The following is a 20,767-nucleotide window of genomic DNA, read 5'->3' as shown; positions in this document are numbered from 1 at the left end:
CTGCAGTATGTAGTAGAGGAGGTAGACACAACAAATGTTTCAAAGTGTCAGGCATTACATCCATAATAGCTGCATATGCAGACCATTAATATCACATATTGTATTTTCAGTAGACCTTTTTCTTGGAGCATGTCAATGGAAAGTTGCAAATCAAAGGTATGATATATTTGTTTGCTAAACAAGGGTGCTGACACAGTGTATAATTATGAAGATATTATTCAGGAAGCCCAATAGTAATATTATTGATTATAATACTGCCACATAGATATGATCTTAGGATTGCTAAATTATCACAATATTTTGAGTTTTGGGGTCTATAGGTGAATATCTGAAGGGGTGGAAGAGTGACACCCACATACACTAATAAGCCATAACTTTATAACCACTGAAAGTTTAAGTGAATAACAATGATTATCTTGTTAGAATGAAATCTGAAAGTTGATGGAATATATGAGGCAGCAAGTAAACATGTTGTCCCTAAAGTTCATGTGTTGAAAGCAGAATAAATGGGCATCGCAGTTTGTTGTGCATGGGGCTACATAGCTGCAGACTGACCCATGTTCACAGCCAACTGCACCTACAATGAACACGTGACCAAGAGAACTGGACCATAGAGCAATGGAAGAAGGGGTCTGATTTAATGAATCACATTTTCTTTTAGCCCACGTACACACGGTCGGAGATTTTGCCAACCAAATCCGTTGGATTTTGCCCGTCGGATTTAGTCCGACGGATTGTGTCCGAAACTGTTGCATACACACGGTCGGGCCAAGTTGGCGAAAAATCCGATCTTTCAGAACGTGATGACGTAATTTCGTTACGATGGGATTACATTCAGGCTAGTAGCCAATAGCTTTGATGTAGGACTTTGATCTGAGCATGTGCACTTGGTCCGATGAAACTGCTCTACACATGAACGGATTAGGTCCGTCCGGCCCAGTTGGTCGGGAAATATTTCCAACATGTTGGAAAATTGGGTTGGACGGAGATTCGGACGGAATCAGTCTGATGCATACCACACACAGTCGGATTATCTGACGACACGGTCCGATAAGACTCATTCCGACAGATTCTCCGACCGTGTGTACAAGGGCTTACACAAATCTGATGGTGGGGTGCGTGCGTGTCACTTACCTTGGGAAAAGATGGCACCAGGATGTAGTATGGGAAGAAGGCAGGCCAGCAGTGATGCTTTGGGCAATGTTCTGCTGGGAAACCTGCCATTCATGTGGATGTTACTTGGCACGTACTAGCTATCTAAACATTGTTGCTGAACAAGTACACTCCTTCATGAAAATGATATTGCCTGATGGCAGTGGCCTCCTTCAACAGGATAATACTCACACACTACAAAAATAGTTTAAGAATGGTTTGAGGAGTTGACATGGCCTCCAAATTCTCTTAATCTCAATCCAATCAAGCATCTGTGGGATGTGCTGGAAAAACAAGTCCGATCAATGGAAGCCCCACCTCTCAATTTACAGGATGTAATGGATCTGTCACTGACGGCTTGGTGCAGATACCACAACATACCTTCAGAGGTCTAATGGTGTCCAGGCCCCGATGCGTGAGGGCTGCCTAGGCAGCAACAGGTTCTGTTTGACAGCCACAGGGGGATCTACTCAATATTAGGTGGGTAGTTGTAAAGTTATGGCTAATCGGTGAATATCATACTGTTTAACATGCAATGAATTAAATGTTATATAAGGCTAACTGGCATTACAGAGATCTACACTATCACACCTATGAGCTCATTCATGCTGTAATATACACGAGGCACACACAGGCACAACATTTGACATGTTTTACACTGTAGTACTGAAAGACAGCATTCAATAGACTTGAATGGGACCATGCAGGGCACTTCATACTCATACTCATAAATGCAGCATGCATCATTTTTAGTATAGAGGTGGAAATGAGCGATAAACCTGGCCACTTGTGGGCAGAGGTGCCTTTATTTTAACAAAATATGAAACTTTTGCTCACAATGAAAATCATGTACTCGAACTCTAAAGGCCGGATCACACTTCTTACGGTGTTTAAATGTGCGTGAGAGCATGCATTTTTCTGCACCGCATGGAAATGCAATTCCCTCGTGAAGACTAAGGAGAAGAATAAATTCAAATCCTTCGCCATCTCCCCATCCTTTGTAACCAGATGTCCTTCCTCATTCTTTATAGGGACAATATGGTCTGTCCTCCCTTTTTTACTGTTTGCATACTTAAAGAATTCCTTGGGATTTGTTTTGCTCTCCTCCGCTATGTGTCTTTCATGTTCTATCTTATATAGAATATCCTTATTGCACCCTTACATTTCTTGTTGCATTGTTTATAAAGTCTGAATGCTGATGATGATCCCTCAACCTTGTATTTTTTGAAGGCCTTCTCCTTTGCTTTTATATGATTTTTTTTACATTGGAGTTAAGCCATCCAGGACTTGTGTTTGCTCTTTTAAATTTATTACCCAATGGGATGCATTGGCTAATGTCCTTATTTAATATGCTCTTAAAGCAAACCCATCTCTCTCCTACGTGTTCTTTGTTTCTATGATTTTATCCCAACCTATGCCTTGTAGCAAGGTTTGTAGTTTAGGGAAGTTGGCAACTTTTGAAATGCAGTGTCTTTGTATTCCCCTTATGTTTCCTATTTGTGTGATTTAGTCAATTGACCTCTGATTGCTGTTACCTAAATTGTTCCGTATTTCCACATCCGTGATCAGGTCTGTATTGTTGATAATTGGTAGATCCAGTAACACTTTATTTCTAGTTGGTGCATCTACCATCTGACCCATCAAATTGTCCTGCAAGACATTTAGGAACTGGCGAGCCTTAGATGAATGCGTGGTTCCCTCTGCCCAGTCTATGTCTGGATAATTAAAATTCCCCATTATAATAACACTTCCAATCCTTGCTGCTAATCCAAATTGTTAGGGGGCATATAGCATACTCCCAGTATTATTTTCCCCTTAGCTTCATCCCTTTGGAGCTCTACCCATAAGGATTCCACCTCCTCCCTAGCTCCCTTAGTGATGTCATCTCTCACATTCACTTGTACCTTATTCTTGATATAGAGGCATACCCCTCCCCCTTTTTTACCCTCTCTATCCTTGTGGTAAAGAGTATAACATTGAATGGTTGCAAGCCAATGATGAGAGCTGTTGAACCAGGTCTCTGAAATTCCCACAAAATCCAAATCCTCCTCGTACAACAGTATCTCTAGTTCACCCATCTTGTCCACCAGGCTCCTGGCATTGGGGAACATGCCATGTAGTATAGACTGGTTGCATATTATCCTCTTATTGGGTGTTCCGAGATTGCAACTTGGACTTGCTACTATACTTACCTTGGGTTTATGTGCTTTGGTCAACCAACCACTAATACTACCCTCTGGAATATGTTCCACGCTGACTATCTCTACCTCTGGACCCCCCCCCCCCCCCCCCATCACCTAGTTTAAAAATATCCAGGTGAGAATATAAATGTTTTAAAGCATAGGGTCCAACAATCATCAGTTCATGAAATGATTCGATAGATACCCTGTGGTTTTAAATCTATCTTACAGTTTCTGCCTGGCAACAAGAAAATAAAGCTGAGTTCTTGACATGGCCCCAGTGGAAAGTCAGGACCCTGTACAACTGTAGCAAAATAATATAATAATGAAAATACATTTACACAATTTATTATCTTACTGCCTTAGGTCAGTATAACAAAGTTAAGTGTATACAAGTGGAGTTATCCTTTAATAGAAACCAATTCTGAAAAACTATGAAGGCTGCTATTACTGACCTCTCCTTCTGAAATTACTAGTTCCCTGACTGCCAAGCTCATTGTATGGCTTCAGCACTCTGTAAGTCACTACCCTGACACAAGTAGGCATAGCGGGAGTTTGAACTTTATTTTGACGTTCTTGCTCTTGGACAGTGTTTGTATTAAAATCAGATAAAACCAGTGGGTTAAACAGAAACAACTGATTTGATGAGGGAATCCTACCCAATGAACCATTATATTCTGACATCAGGGAGGAGACTTCCCTACCATCAGAATACGTTGATCAATGCTGCTGGCAATAAAATATGGCGCTGATCGAGAAGAAGAAAAATCCAACAGGGTGCTTGTACAACCTTTCTGCCCTTACATCATTTGATATTTGTCTGGTCTCTGCTGAACTGTCCACATTTCGTTCCATGTATGACTGGCTTAAAGAAGTTTCCATACAAAGTTTCCTCACCTTCTTGCCACTCCCCTTTCCCCCCGATGTAACCCATTCTCCACACTAAAAGTGCTACACTTACCTAGATCTCATGCTGAGGCTCACAGCATTGTTTTCCTCTTTTTGTCTTCTGTTCATGTGCAGCTTTGCCCCATATGTTTCTATGTTGGCTGAAAATGGATAAAAACCTATCCATTTCCACAGTCCATAAGAAATGTATAGGGCTGAACTGTGCAGAAATGCATTCATTTTAAAATATGCTGATTAGTAGATATCATAATGGTTGTACTAGTGTTCTTCTATTCAGAGAAAAATGTGTTTTAAGCTGTTATTATCCTATATTATGTGAAGAAATCACATTAAACAACCATTTTAAATAAAATTCACGCATCAGTAATCAGTGCAATGCTATGTATTTTTTAATTACATTTGCATCCTAGATCAATCTTCTGCTGTTCATTCATTCAAAATAAGCAAAAACTAATCAATGGCACTTCTGCTGCATTTTAATGGGATTTTGAGGGCCAGACATACAATTGGAACAATTGCTGTTCTCATACTTCATAACAGCTGTGTACAAAACAAGTTGTGTCATTGGAGTATTGAATGCTAATATGGACCTTGATCACCATATAACAATGCTCATAGCTATAGCTAAAATCCACTGTCGCATAGAACAGTGGTCTTCAACCCTGACCTCAGGGCCCACTAACAGGCCAGGTTTTATGTATTGCCTTGGGGAGATGCAGACTAGAATACTACAATCACTGAGCAGCAAATGCCTTTGATGTATTATAGTTATCTTGCAAACCTGGTCTGTTAGTGGGCCCTGAGGACAGGGTTGATGACCACTGACTGAAGGTAATACAATTCTTAAAACTTTTTAAACTAACTTTACTCAAGCCTCAAAGGAGTTGATTTACTAAAACTGTAGAGTGCAAAATTTAGTGCAGCTCTGCATAGGAATCAATCAGCTTCCAGGGTTTTTTTTTTTTTCAAAGCTTAATTGAACAAGCTGAAGTTAGAAGCTGATTTTCTACCATTCATAGCTGCACCAGAGTTTGCACTCTTCAGTGTTAATAAATCAACATCGGAGTTCTTTAAGATATTCTTTACACTTGCTATAAGTTTTAATAATAATAATAATAATAATACATTTTATTTATAATGCACTTTCCATCAAAAGACCTCAAAGTGCTACATAGTTACAATAAAAACAAACAAACCGCTTAATTTACAAAACATTTGCTAAAAAGAAAAGTCTTCAACCCCTTTTTAAAATTTTCAGTAGACTGAGAAACCCTCAGACTATCAGGCAAAGCATTCCACAGACGTGGGGCAGCAGCACAAAAAGCCCTATCCCCCATGGTTTTCAACCTAGTTTTTGGAACCTCTAAACAATTCAAATTAGTTGAGCGAAGGGAACGCGGTAGATTTTGCAATCTAAGAAGTTCCTTAAGATAAGGTGGAGCTTTTGACATATACAGTAACTTATCAAGCAGCCCCTAGGCATGGTCTTCAAACCCCCCAAATATTTAGGCTGGCTTCACACTTGTGTATACAAAGTAAGTAATGCATGTTTACACATGTTGAACACATGCATTCTCATGCATTTTGGGGTTTCTCCCATTCATTTCTATAAAGCCTGCAATGCACTTTAACGCAGAAAGCAACACATATGACCATCACTAGCATCACAACACATATCTAAAAACACATAAACATAAACTGACCAAACAATGCACACGATCAAAAAAGAAATGGTCAACTTATTTCACAACAATATGGTTCTGTATCAATAAGGTTATGTACAGTGCCTTGCAAAAGTATTTACCCCCCCTGGCGGTTTACCTATTTTGTTACATTACAGCCTTTAGTTACATTTTTTTAATCTGAATTATATGTGATGGATCAGAACACAATAGTTTAAGTTGGTGAAGTAAAATTAGAAAAATACAGTATGTCACAAAAGTGAGTACAACCCTCACATTTTTGTAAATATTTTATTATATCTTTTCATGTGACGACACTAAAGAAATTTTACTTTGCTACAACGTAAAGTAATGAGTGTACAGCTTGTATAACAGGGTAAATTTGCTGTTCCCTCGAAATAACTCAACACGTAGCCATTAATGTATAAACTGCTGGCAACACACCTAAGTGAAAATGTCCAAATTGGGCTTAATTAGCCATTTTCCCTCTCCAGTGTCATGTGACTTGTTAGTGTTACAAGGTCTCAGGTGTGTTAAATTTGGTGTTATCACTCTCACTCTCTCATACTGGTCACTGGACTATCAACATGGCACCTCATGGCAAAGAACTTTCTGAGGATCTGAAAAAATAATTGTTGTTCTACATAAAGATGGCCTAGGCCAGTAATGGCAAACCTTGGCACCCCAGATGTTTTGGAACTACATTTCCCATGATGCTCTAGCACTCTGCAGTGTAGTAGAGCATCATGGGACATGTAGTTCCAAAACATCTGGGGTGCCAAGGTTCGCCATCACTGGCCTAGGCTATAAGAAGATTGCCAAGATCCTGAAACTGAGCTGCATCACGATGGCCAAGACCATATAGCGATTTCAACAGAACAGGCCTTGCCATGGTCAAAGAAGTTGAGTACATGTGCTCAGCGCTTATCCAGAGGTTGTCTTTGGGAAATAGATGCATGCGTGCTGCCAGCATTAGTGCAGAGGTTGAAGGGGTGGGGGGTCAGCCTGTGAGTGCTCAGACGATACGCAGCACACTGCATTAAATTGTTTTGCATGGCTGTCGTCCTAGAAGGAAGCCTCTTCTAAAGATGATGCACAAGAAAGCTCACAATCAGTTTGCGAAATACAAGCGGACTAAGGAAATGTATTACTGGATCCATGCCCTGTGGTCTGATGAGACCAAGATAAACTTATTTGGTTCAGATGGTGTCAAGCGTGTCTGCCATCAACCAGGTGAGGAGTACAAAGGCAAGTGTGTCCTGCCTACAGTCAAGCATGGTGGTGGGAGTGTCATGGTCTGTCATGGTCTGGGACTGTATGAGTGCTGTCGGCACTGGGGAGTTACATTTCATTGAGGGAACCATGAATGCCAACATGTTCTGTAACATACTGAAGCAGAGCATGATTCCCTTCCTTTGGAGACTGGGCAGCAGGGCAGTATTCCAACATGATAACGACCCCTGCCTTGCTAAAAAATCTGAGGGTAAAGGTGATGGACTGACCAAGCATGTCTCCAGACCTAAACCCTATTGAGTATCTGTGGGGCATCCTCAAATGGAAGGTGGATGAGCTCAAGGTCTCTAACATCCACCAGCTCCGTGATGTCGTCATGGAGAAGTGGAAGAGGACTTCAGTGGCAACCTGTGAAGCTCTGGTGAACTCCATGCCCAAATGGGTTAAGGCAGTGCTGGAAAATAATGATGGCCACACAAAATATTGACACTTTGGGCCCAATTTGGACATTTTCACTTAGGGGTGTAATCACTTTTGTTGCCAGTGGACATGAATCACTGTGTGTTGAGTTATTTTGAGGGGACAGCAAATTTACACTGTTATACAAGCTGTACACTCACCACTTTACATTGTAGCAAAGTGTCATTTCTTCAGCATTCTCACATGAAAAGGTATAATAAAATATTTACAAAGATGTGAGGGGTGTACTCACTTTTGTGAAATACTGTATATACATAAAACTATTTTTCAGAAATAAAAAACGGATAATTGGCATGTGCGTATGTACCCCTTTGTTATGAAGCCCATAAAAAGCTCTGGTACAACCAATTACCTTTAGAAGTCACATAATTAGTGAAATTATGTCCACCTGTGTGCAATCTATGTGTCACATGATCTGTCATTACATATACACACCTTTTTGAAAGGCCCCAGAGGCTGCAACACCTAAGCAAGAGGCACCACTAACCAAACACTGCCATGAAGACCAAGAAACTCTCCAAACAAGTGAGGGACAATGTTGTTGAGAAGTACAAGTCAGGGTTAGGTTATAAAAAAAATATCCAAATCTTTGATGATCCCTAGGAGCACCATCAAATCTATCATAACTAAATGGAAAGAACATGGCACAACAGCAAACCTGCCAAGAGACGGCCACACACCAAAACTCACGGACCAGGCAAGGAGTTCATTAATTAGAGTGGCATCACAGATACCTAAGGTAACCCTGGAGGAGATGCAGAGTTCCACAGCAGAGACTGGAATACCTGTACATAGGACGATAATAAGCCCTATGTTCCAGAGAGTTGGGCTTAATGGCAGAATAGCCAGAAGAAAGCCATTACTTTCAGCAAAAAACAAAATGGCAGGTTTTGAGTTTGCGAAAAGACATGTAGGAAACCCCCAAAATGTATGGAGGAAGCTGCTCTGGTCTGATGAGACTGAACTTTTTGCCTATCAAAGAAAACGCTATGTCTGGCGCAAACCCAGCACATCACATCACCCAAAGAACACCATCCCCACAGTGAAACATGGTGGTGGCAGCATCATGCTGTGGAGATGTTTTTCAGCACTTGGAACTGGGAAACTGGTCAGGGTTGAGGGAAAAATGGATGGTGCTAAATACAGGAACATTCCTGAGTAAAATCTGTACCACTCTGTGTGTGATTTGAGGCTAGGATGGAGGTTCACCTTCCAGCAGGACAATGACCCCAAACACACCGCCAAAGCAACACTTGAGTGGTTTAAGGGGAAGCATGTAAATGTGTTGGAATAGCCTTGTCAAAGCCCAGACCTTAATCCAATAGAAAATCAGTGGTCAGACTTAAAGATTGCTGTTCACAACCGCAAACCATCCGACTTGAAGGAGTTGGAGCAATTTTGCAAGGAGGAATGGGCAAAAATCCCAGTGGTAAGATGTGGCAAGCTCATAAATATCCAAAGTGACTTGGAGCTGTGATGAAGGTGGCTCTACAAAGAATTGACTTTACAGGGGTGAATAGTTATGCACATTGATTTTCATGTTATTTTGTCCTCTGTTGTTTGCTTCACAATAAAAAAAAAAAAATCTTCAAAGTTGTGGGCATGTTCTTTAATGAAATGATGCAAATCCTCAAACAATCCATGTTGATTCCAGGTTTTGAGGCAACAAAACACAAAAAATAACAAGGGGGGGGGGGGTGAATACTTTTGAAAGGCACTGTATAACTTGTCCTGTTAACTTTTCTTTAATGAAAAAGTTTCAGTGAAATTACACAAATATCTGAGTGTCAATTTAAATATGCTATACCACTTTCTTACCAGAAGAGGGAGCCCCGAACCACTTCCAGAGCTTTGAGACTGTTCAATTAGATCTTTAAGAGATTCTCCTTGAGGAATATATGTTTCATCCTGTTCTAGCCCAATGCTGTAACGGGGTCTGGCTTCTTGTCTTTTATACCTGAGAGCAAAAAAAACGTCTGTAAGTCTGCAGTGTTACTATATACAATTATGTTAGTCATGTTTCCATAAGAGTAACAACTAAATTAATGGATAACACACATCTGTCTTTCCAGGTGAATGGTATTTTCTAAATGAGCCATTAACATGTGAATATGTTTATCTACTGTACAATAAGACTTTAATTTAACAATTTTGTCTCTGAGATTTCTTATACAATCATTAAAGAGGACCTGAACTCAAAAGCTTAAGATTTGCTATGAGGAACATTTAGAAACTTTAATTGCAGTGCCCTGTAAATCGCATTTTGCCTTAAATCACTCCTGAAAATTAGCAGTGTATTTCCTGTCTCCTGCATAATAATAACTGTGTATCTGCTGCATGAGATCATCTAAGGCACCCTGCCTCTGATTGCTAGCCTCACAAGAGTTGGGAATAGTGTTTGGAGTTGCTACCACTGTGCAGTTCACTGTTCTTGCTGGGGGGGAATTTGTATAAAGGATTTCCCTGCTTCTGGTTCATTCAGTCTGTTGATATGTGCTTTCTGCACCTGCTCTGCTGCTTCTTGATTTTTCCCCACCACTTAATAAATAACGGGTCAATATTATTGACATGAAGATGCAAAGACCTGCCTCTACCAAGATGACCACCTCTAAACAAAGACAATGCAGGACAAAAAATTATCAATTAGTAATCTGGAAAGGGTCAGCTGCAGGGAGCCTATAACTAGTGACTAGTCTTTTGCCCTCTGCTTATCTTTTTGGGGCACCCCTTCCACATCTTAGGATCCCAATTTTGGGAACCTTCACACTGATATGGTGCAAAAAATGAAGTCAATCCTGACACACACTTTCAGCGGATAATAAAAAAAAAAACAGAGGACCTGTGTACATTTAAAAAGTTTGGTGCCCCTTTGGTGCTTGGTCAGTGTTGCTAAATATATATGTGAACTATCAATGAGAATCCACTATGACGCCACTTTACAGCCTGTCTCCAATTGGAACATCAGAAAATTTGAAAGCTGCCCTGCCGTTATTGCCTACCACCTTTTGTTTTACTCTATTCCATTAAAAATAGCAGCATATGCACTGCTGACTGCTTGCATTTGAGATTACCACTACTAGTAAGTAATATCAGTCATATGCCACAACATATGTTTTATGGTCTGAACTATAATGAGAGGCTTGGATGGCCAGCAGTGGTAAAGAAGGGCCCCACTCTTTATGGACTGCTTCACCTTCATTTGGCTTCTGTTATATCCCTCTAAAGCTCCTTTTTTCCCCTCTTTCTTTTATATGTTGCAGCAAATTCTACATCCACTTATGCATATCTCACTTTACAGGGTACCTTGCATGATTTCCGTCAATGCACATCAAAGGTATAGCACCTAGGATGCTGCACACATTAAAACGTCAGTACAGCATGAAGTACAATGATGTAAGCATACATTTCTATTACAAACTATACTTTCAATAGACTTTTATTTTTTGCTAAACAAATGAAAAAAGGCCGAACATTTTGAAAAAAAAAAGTTTTTCTTTGTTTCTGTTATTACATTTTGTAAATAAATAAAAAAAAATAAAAGTAAGTTTTCTCTTTCACTGATAGGCACTAATGAGATGGCACAGATGGGCACTGATGAGGAGGCACTAATATGCAGCACTGATGGGCACTGATAGACGGCACTGATGGATGGCACAGACAGGCATTACTGATGGACACTGGCATTACTGATGGGCACTGATTGGCATTGCTGATGGGCACTGAATGGCATCACTGGTGTGCATCACAGGTGGCCACTGGTGAGAATCGCTGATGAGGCTGCACTGTTGACCACTGCACTGATTATCAGTGCAGATACTCCCCTGTCAGGAGAGCCACTTACTGGCTCTCCTCTACTCACACCCTGTCAGCAGTGAATAGCGGAATGCCAATAACCAACACTTCCTAGTAAAGCTGTGATCAGTCCAGTTAGAATGGGAGAACAACTGCCCCGTCATCATTGTGCTATAGGCCGGACGGGAAGATGGTAAAGTAACTGATGAAATATCTATGACCACCTCATACTGTAAATAGCCATTCACTGGTAGATATTCCATTAACAGCAATTGACAATGAAAACTAGAAGCTGAGTGCCCCACGGGAAGGAGGGCCCATTGTACCCTGACACATGAGTGTGTCAGGGCACAATGTCGATAATATGCCCCTGTGCCTCATAACTTCATTGGTGGGGTTCAAAAAGAAGTAGCAACCATGGCACTATTTATTAATTTTCGGCTGCTCAGGCACCGGAGACGATTGCTGCCGCTTTTCTTGACAGTCTAGGTCAGGCCACTAGCAGCCTGGTATAGTGATATAATTAGAGCAGTGAAAGCTAGCTTGCCTGGGAGTCAGGCTGCATCTGCTCCTTTGCCTGTCCAGTCATCCTGTCACGACTGTCTTCCTAGCCCCTTCCTCACTCCCCTGCCTGTCCAATTCCGATACTCCATCTCCCATTTGTGTCTGCCCAACCTCACATACACTTCGGTCTCCTGCATGCAATGCGCACACTGTGCACAGCCGACCTGTGATAGACCAGCTGGGGGAGGTATAATTGGTGAGTAAGCCTTCTGCATCCTGAATGACCCCCTCTTTCCCCCACCCCTTGCTCTGCCCCTTCTTTTTCCCCTCCCTTTCTCATTTTTTCCCCTCTCTCCCACCCCAGTCTGCACAGGGGAAGAGAGGGGAACTCTGCAGATTATGGGGGGGGGCGATTGTGAAAACTGAGAGGGGAGGGCATTATGCAGACCTGAGGGGGGGGGGGGGGAGATGGACTGTGCTACACGTGCCACACTACTTCTCTTTTTCAAGTTCCCAAACACAGTCCAGGTCTTTTACAATCATAGTTCATACCCCAGCCCCAATAAAAACCATGTCCACTCTTTGCCACAGTGAACTAAGCACATCATTTTTTTTTTATCAACTAATGGGGCCCAACTTATGGCAGGCCCACTGATTTCATAAAACACCCCTGCTAAATCTGGAGGGTGCAACATCTGGTGCAGCTGTGCATGGTAGCCAATCAGCTTCTAACATCAGCTTGTTCAATAAAGTTTTGAGAACAAAAACTGGAAGCTGATTGTTTTTTATGCCAAGCTTCACCAGATATTGCACTCTCCAATTTTAGTAAATCAATCCCATATTGTCCACGGATACAGGTTTCCTAATCTGATGGTACTTGCAATTATCAACTCCTTTTTATCAGCACCACAAAATAATTCAATGTCTTCAACCTGATATCTGATTAATCTAATCATATACCAAATAGCACTGGATTCTTTCTGATTCACATGATAATATTGTTTTTACCTGAAGTAGCAAAATATTAGGATCACGACCAGAATGATGCTGCACACAGTCACTGAGATAAAAAGAGCCATGTAATGGATACTGCCATCAACAAAATCTGTGGAGGAGAACAAAAGATTACAAGGGTTAAACATGCACTCAGCATCCACTGGGCCCATTTGAACCATGGATGCAATATGTTAATTATACCCTGGCATACATACAAGTGCATTACAGAGAAGATTGGTGGATGATGGACTTATAGGCATAACATGGATACAGCTGCATCCATCACGCTGGGCGCTGTCATCAGCAGAGATCTCCAGGGAACCTCACTCCCTAAGATACACATTGGGAATTATACACAACGGATACCTGAGCGATGTGGTCAGTGGGAGGTTCTCCCCTTACTATTTCAGACATTATTACAATAGTTATCGTGGATATTTTCTACTACTCTCATCAAGGATTATCAACCGCCAGCTGAGTTAAACTATGACACACCACCTTTTCGTTTTCTATACCAGTACTGGAAAGTGATCAAATCGGTCCTCCAGCCTGTGCATAATACTGTATGTGTATGTGGGTGGTGTGTTGTTTATGTTCAAAGGCAATTTTTTGTGAATACTTTATTAACTTTTATGCAATTCTAATTTTGTAATAAATATTCTTTTTTAATATATACTTGTATTATGCCTATAGAGTCCATCATCCACCAATCTTCTCTTTAATCCAATTTATCAGGGATGTGGCATTATATACTACATTTTCGTATCCACAGTACCACTCTGTGGTGATACAAATTGTATTCATACATACAAGTGCATCTTACAAGCATAATAATAAAGGAAGCCTCTTCTATCTAAAAAAATAAATAAAAAATAGATCATTTGTTTACAGCAGAGGTGAGGATGATACATAAACATGGTCAGAACTAGTCTACCCTAGCACCTTGTGCACTTTAGCAATTACTGATTTAGTTGCCCCTTTTTTTACCAAATACTACGGTGTACATGAAAATGCATCAAAAAAGTTATGCTTTCTTAATGTGAAGCTTAAAGAATTAAATAAGGAGTTTTACAGAACAAAAACAGATAGTGCTACATTTCACTGCTCCCTTCTGTTTCAAATTGCCTGGAAGTCAGAAGTACATAATTGCATATCTGCAACTCTAATCACAAACTCAAGTAACCTGCACATGAGTAAAAAGATTATAAACTCATTAAGAGAGCTAATGATATCTGCAATATATTCCCAGGTCAGAAATTTACTTGCTCAGTTTGAATAGTAGTGTTCTCTTTTTTTGGCACTGCACTCTGCAATCATAAGTTGGACTCCAAGAAATCCCTCAGGAAGCAGCTCTTCTCCACCCATATGGCTAATGTCAGCGTAGTATTGCTCCCATGTCTGTATCTGCTGAGTTCTTCAGTGCTTAGAAAATGCATATACTCCTCAATATGGGATAGACTAGAGAGATGCATTTCAGCACAAAGTATGTGGATCACTAGTTTATAGCGCTTTATTTATTTATTTATTACAGGTACTTACATAGTGCTGTCGATTTATGTAGTGCTTTACATATATATTAGAATTTACATCAGTCCCTGGCCTTAATGAGCTTACAATCTAAGATCTCTAACCTCACATTCATGCTTATAACACAAATTATGTATTGGGCCAATACTTGAGGTAAAAAGTTAGACAAAGAGTTAGGGACTAAGCATTAAATTAGTATCAAACCCACCTTTAAAAAAGAAGATATTTCTTAAAATACATTTACTAGCTTCACTAATTCCCTTCATTTGCATCTACTCCACTTCTAAACATGTAAGGCTGAACACTAGAGATGGCCTTGTGGTTCGCCCGGCGGTCGGTTCGCGGCAAACTTTGCTCGTTCGCGATTCGCAAAACCGGCGGACTTATGGTGCTGTTCGCGACGGCCATATTAGTTTACATTGTGAAGAACTTTGACCCATGACACATCCATCATGGGGTACAGGACAGCCAATTGAGACATTTCAGCACACGGACATACACCCTACCTTTTAAATAGACATGATCTGGCGGCCATTTTACATTCTGTCTTTTGGCAGTGTAGGGAAAGGGGGAAAGGACGCTGTGTGGAGCAGGGACAGTCAGTCTGTAATCACTAGCTATTACTATTATGTCCACAAAAGTCCCTTTAAGGACTGGTATAGGTGTACAGTATATAGGGTTGTAATTGTAATACACTTAAAATATACTTTCTTTCAAATATAGAAAGCATATTATAGTGCACTGCAGTGCTGACCGATTCTGCAGCTGTCTTTTCTCAGTGTAGGGATAGAGTTTGCTGTTTGGAGCAGGGACAGTCTGTAATTCACTAGCTGGCTACTATTAGGTCCACAAATGTCCTTTTAAGGACTGGTATAGGTGTACAGTATATAGGAGTTGTAATACACTTATAATATATTTTCAAGTATAGAAAGCATATTATAGTGCACTGCAGTGCTGACCATCGATTCTGAAGCTGTCTTTTCTCAGTGTAGGGATAGAGTTTGCTGTTTGGAGCAGGGACAGTCTGTAATTCACTAGCTAGCTACTTTTAGGTCCACAAACGTCCTTTTAAGGACTGGTATAGGTGTACAGTATATAGGGGTTGTAATACACTTATAATATACTTTCTTTCAAGTATAGAAAGCATATTATAGTGCACTGCAGTGCTGACCATCGATTCTGCAGCTGTCTTTTCTCAGTGTAGGGATAGAGTTTTCTGTTTGGAGCAGGGACAGTCTGTAATTCACTAGCTAGCTACTTTTAGGTCCACAAACGTCCTTTTAAGGACTGGTATAGGTGTACTATTCGGTGTGCAGTATATATGGGGTGTAATACACGTATAAAATACTTTCAAATATAGAAAGCACAGTATAGTGCATTTCTACTGTGCAGCATTGTGACTGCTGAGCGGTTCTGCACCAATACTACAAAGAGTGGCAAACGCAATTAGAAAAAAGTATTACAACTGATGTGATAGACCAGTGGCCCCCCAAAACGACAGATTGAAGCGGGGTGTTGTATACCGTCTTCCACATATACTGCACTTCTCTAGAGACTTTTTTCACAGGGTCATTTAAAAAATGACAGGCAGAGTAAGAGGCAGGCCCTTCCGCAGGGGTGGTAGGGGTAGGGCAGGAGCAACAGGCTTGAGCCAAAGTGGGAAATTGCAGAAGGTGCGTTCGATTATGGCAAAGGACGCACCACACTTGGTTGAGTGGCTCACTCAGCCTTACTCTTCTGCACCCTCCTCATCCTCTCGATCTGCACCCTCTTCACTCTCTGCTGTGTGCACCCCTAAAGACACTACCACCAACACCACCACCACCATATACCCTCCGCTTGAGTCACAGGAATTATTTTCCAATCCATCACAAGACATTTCCGATGCGCAGCCATTCTTGGTATTGGATGAGGAAGAGGAGGTAGCAACAAACGCCACTCAGCAGTCTGACGACAGTACCCAGATCAGCCCAAGGAGGTTGGTCCCCGCTGTTGCTGCCTACTCCCAAATCTCTAATTATAGCGGTGGGGAATGTGACGTAGATGATGACGTGTCTAGGGACGTCACGTGGGTGCCCACAAGAGAGGAAGAGGAGGGGAGTTCGGAGGGACATATGAACCAGCAGAAAGGGAGGAGAAGCAGGCGGAACTTACATTGCACAGGAGGGGACAAGCCAGACTGCTACTGTATCAGGAGCGAGGCATCCACCATGTACGGTCACATCTGGCGCTCTCAGGATGCCGGCACGTGGCTCCTTAGTGTGGGCTTTTTTAACGTGTTCGCTGCTGACAATAGTGTTGCCATTTGCCACCTTTGCAGTCAACGCATAAGTCGCCGTAAGCCCAACACTCACCTAGGGACGACCACCTTAAGAAGGCACATGAGCTGCCATCACCGAGCCCAGTGGGAGCAACGGAACCCACAAAGCCACACTCCGGGCTCTCACCATCCAGCCTCTTCTACTTCTACTTCTCCTCTCTCCTCAGAATTGTCCTCCACTCCACCTCCCATCATGCCGTCCTCACGTTTTTCTGGAAAAAGGCAGGCTTCCATGGGTCAAATGTTCGAGCATAAAAAAATAATGACGGCGGATAACCCTCTTGCCCAATGGTTGACCGCTGGCTTGTCAGAACTGATAGCCCGCCAACTACTGCCATATAAACTGGTGGACTCGGAGGCCTTTTGAAAATTTGTGGCCATTGGAACACCACAATGGAAGGTCTCAGGAAGGAAGTATTTCTCACAGAAGGGCATCCCAGAGCTATTTGGCCATGTTCAGCAGCAAGTGAATGTATCTCTGGCACACAGTGTCAGTGCCAAGATACATCTGACCACAGACACGTGGTCTAGCAAACACAGGCAGGGAAGGTATATAACTTTTACTGCCCACTGGGTGAACCTTCTGACGGCCGTCAAGCATGTAACCCATGGCACCGTGTAGATTTGGTTTTACCGCCACGGATTGCATGCAGGCCTGCCTCTTCTTCTCTTCCTCCTACTCCATCCTCCCTTTCCTCCTCGGCTGACTCCTCCTTTTCCGCTGCTGGCATCTCTTCTGCTGTGCCGCCCAAGATCCCCAGAACCTATTCGACATGCCAAATGAGACGCTGCCATGCTGTGCTGTGTCTGTTGTGCCTGGAAGCCAAGAGTCACACTGGCCCTGCACTCCTTTCAGCTTTGTGTTCACAGGCAGATCAGTGGCTAACACCACTCAATTTGACAGTTGGTAAAGTGGTGTGTGACAACGGTGCCAATCTGCTTAGCACATGGAAACAGGGCAAAATTACACATGTGCCATGCATGGCACACATCTTAAACTTGGTTGTGCAGCAATTTGTTGTCAAATACCCTGGGGTCCAGGACATCTTGCGGCAGGCAAGAAAAATCTCGGCCCATTTCAGAAGCTTTCACGGCCATGGCTCACCTTGCTGACATTCAGCGGCGACACAATCTGCTGGTCAGACATCTTATTTGTGATTGCCCGACGTGATGGAACTCAACCTTCTATATACTTGATAGGCTGCTCCAGCAGAAACCAGAGTTCATACTACCTGTACGAACTCTGTGGCAGAACAGGTTCTGGGGAGCTTGTTTTTTTTTTCACCGCACCAGTGGCTGCTCATGCTCGACACATGCAGACTTCTGCGCCCATTTGATGAGATCACCAAACTGGTCAGTCGCAGCCATGGCTCCATCAGTGACATCGTACCTTACGCCTTCTTTATGGAGCGTGCATTGCGTCGTGTCAATGATCAAGCCGTGGAGGAGCAGGAGCGGGAAGATGAGGAAGTCGCAATGCTGGATGAATTCCCAGGGGGGGCTACTCTATCTGAGACAAGTCAACAACAGGAGTCTGAAGAGGAGTCAGAGGAGTATGGTGCCGGGGCGGATGAGGAGGAGCAAGAAGAGCATGCTTTAAACCTTTTGGGGATCCCTTTTGTTGTCCGTGGATGGGGGGAAGAGAACGAGGAGGACGACATTATCCTGGATGATGAGCAGGAGCCAGGCCACCACACCGCTTCCAGTTTAGTGCAAAAGGGGGCCTTCATGCTCCAGCGTTTTAACAGGGACCCCTGTATAAAAAGCATAAAGGTCAAGGACCAGTACTGGGTGGCAATGTTCTTAAACCCCCGGTACAAACACAAAATGGCGGAAATGTTACCACCATCACAGAGAAAGAGTTGAGGGTACCAATCCAACAGCAAGAAGAGGGCGGTTTGAAGATGTGTTGGTCACTTCTGATATGAGATCATTCTTTCAGCTGACCCATCGACAGGTGTCATCCGGATCCAGCATCAGGAAATGCCTAGACCGACAGGTGTCCGACTACATCGGGTTAACGGCCGATGTGGACGCTCTGAGAAGTGATGAACCCCTGGACTACTGGGTGGGCAGGCTTGACCTCTGGCCAGAGCTTGCATAATTTGCAATGGAATTGTTGGCTTGCCCCTCGTCCAGTGTCCTGTCCGAAAGGACGTTCAGCGCAGCAGGGGGGATCGTGACCGATAAGCATACTCACCTAGCTCACGACAGTGTTGACTACCTCACATTTATAAAAATGAATGAGGCATGGATCTCAGAGAAATTCAACATATGTGACCAGTAGACCATGTATATGCATAACTTTTTTCTACCTTTGGCTCACTTGTACAAAAAAAGCACACTGTACTATATGCCTGTACCATCCTGTTTGTAGAGGTTGAACGGTGTCATATTTTTGGGTCCCGCAGCGAGTTGCTGGTGTCAGTGCTGGTGTCAGTGCTCTCTATCTCGGTGCTGGTGTCAGTGCTCTCTATCACGATGCTGGTGTCAATGCTCTCTATCACGGTGCTGGTGTCAGTGCTCTCTATATCGGTGCTGGTGTCAGTGCTCTCTATCTCGGTGCTGGTGTCAGTGCTCTCTATCTCGGTGCTGGTGTCAGTGTTCTCTATCTCGGTGCTGGTGTCAGTGCTCTCTATCTCGGTGCTGGTGTCAGTGATCTCTATCTCGGTGCTGTTGTCAGTGCTCTCTATCATGGTGATGGTGTCAGTGCTCTCTATATCGGTGCTGGTGTCAGTGCTCTCTATCTCGGTGCTGGTGTCAGTGCTCTCTATCACGATGCTGGTGTCAATGCTCTCTATCACGGTGCTGGTGTCAGTGCTCTCTATATCGGTGCTGGTGTCAGTGCTCTCTATCTCGGTGCTGGTGTCAGTGCTCTCTATCTCGGTGCTGGTGTCAGTGTTCTCTATCTCGGTGCTGGTGTCAGTGCTCTCTATCTCGGTGCTGGTGTCAGTGATCTCTATCTCGGTGCTGGTGTCAGTGCTCTCTATCATGGTGATGGTGTCAGTGCTCCCTATCATGGTGCTGGTGTCAGTGCTCTCTATCTCGGTGCTGGTGTCAGTGCTCTCTATCTCGGTGCTTTTGTCAGTGCTCTCTATCTCAGTGCTGGTGTCAGTGCTCTCTATCTTGGTGCTGGTGTCAGTGCTCAGTCTCTATCACAGTGCTGGTGTCAGTGTTCTATCTCAGTGCTGGTGTCAGTGAGGGAGAGAGCAGCGGTGAAGCCAATCAGCAGGCAGTGCCAGCACCATGGCTGAGGATCAGCACTGGACTGGCACCTCCGGACCACCACAGTGGAGCCCTGCATAGGTGGGGGTAAGGGCCGGGCAGAGGGAGGTGTCAGGGGCTCAAGCACAGGTTGGCACACTGGGACACTGGCACAGGACTGTGCTGCCCTGACTGTGGCACTGATCATCTCCTGCACCCCCTTCATAGCCTGGCCTGACCTTGCCTCTCCTCCATGGCCTTCATGCCCTCCTGAATTGACAAAAATATTACAGATAAAAAAAGAAAGCTAGTCGTTGTCTATCCAAGATTCACTTAATAATTCTGGTATGTCAGTGTCCATGTTGTGGGACTATGTGTGCACAGCTAGTAAGTATTTTGTGGCTGAAAATATGACCTGGAGGTTTTTAAGGTTCGCCTGCCATTAAAGTGAATGGGGTCTGCCACAAACCTGCGGTTCGTGAACATTTGGGCACGTTCGCGGATCGCGTTCGAGAAACATCCCGTCGGAAGTTCATCCATCATTACTGAACACCAGCCACAGCTGTTTACACAGTAGTTTAAAGGGTACCTCTTGTCAGACGTATTGAATGTTCACATCATTATTGTTTACTGTATAATTTATTCATTTGTATATGCTGGATATTTACAGCCCTCACTGTTTTTCCAACACTGCAGCAATGACAGCTACAGCTCTCATAAAATTAAGTAAATGTGTACTTTATCTGCCCCTCTTCTCCCCTTGTCTATTCACAAAACACCTCAAAGTC

The 20,767-nt window shown here is 43.0% G+C and overlaps 1 protein-coding gene across 5 annotated transcripts in view; it reads right to left on the bottom strand.

Annotated features, from left to right (window-relative positions):
- Positions 1–20,767, bottom strand: part of BMPR1B (bone morphogenetic protein receptor type 1B) — a 677,368-nt gene that overhangs the window by 29,194 nt on the left and 627,407 nt on the right. For all 5 annotated transcript variants that reach the window (XM_077476573.1, XM_077476572.1, XM_077476577.1 and 2 more), the window contains 2 exons: positions 12,941–13,037; positions 9,455–9,593 (listed from right to left, as the gene is read on the bottom strand). In XM_077476573.1, the coding sequence (XP_077332699.1) occupies positions 9,455–9,593; positions 12,941–13,037 (236 nt within the window). The remainder of the gene's footprint in view (positions 1–9,454; positions 9,594–12,940; positions 13,038–20,767) is intronic.

Source organism: Lithobates pipiens, unplaced genomic scaffold, assembly GCF_037356315.1.
Source record: "Lithobates pipiens isolate NorthernLeopardFrog02 unplaced genomic scaffold, aLitPip1_a1.2 Scaffold_13, whole genome shotgun sequence".
Classification (NCBI taxonomy): Eukaryota; Metazoa; Chordata; class Amphibia; order Anura; family Ranidae; genus Lithobates; species Lithobates pipiens.
Note: the sequence above shows the minus strand (reverse complement) of the source record. Positions and strands in the feature narration are given on the sequence as shown.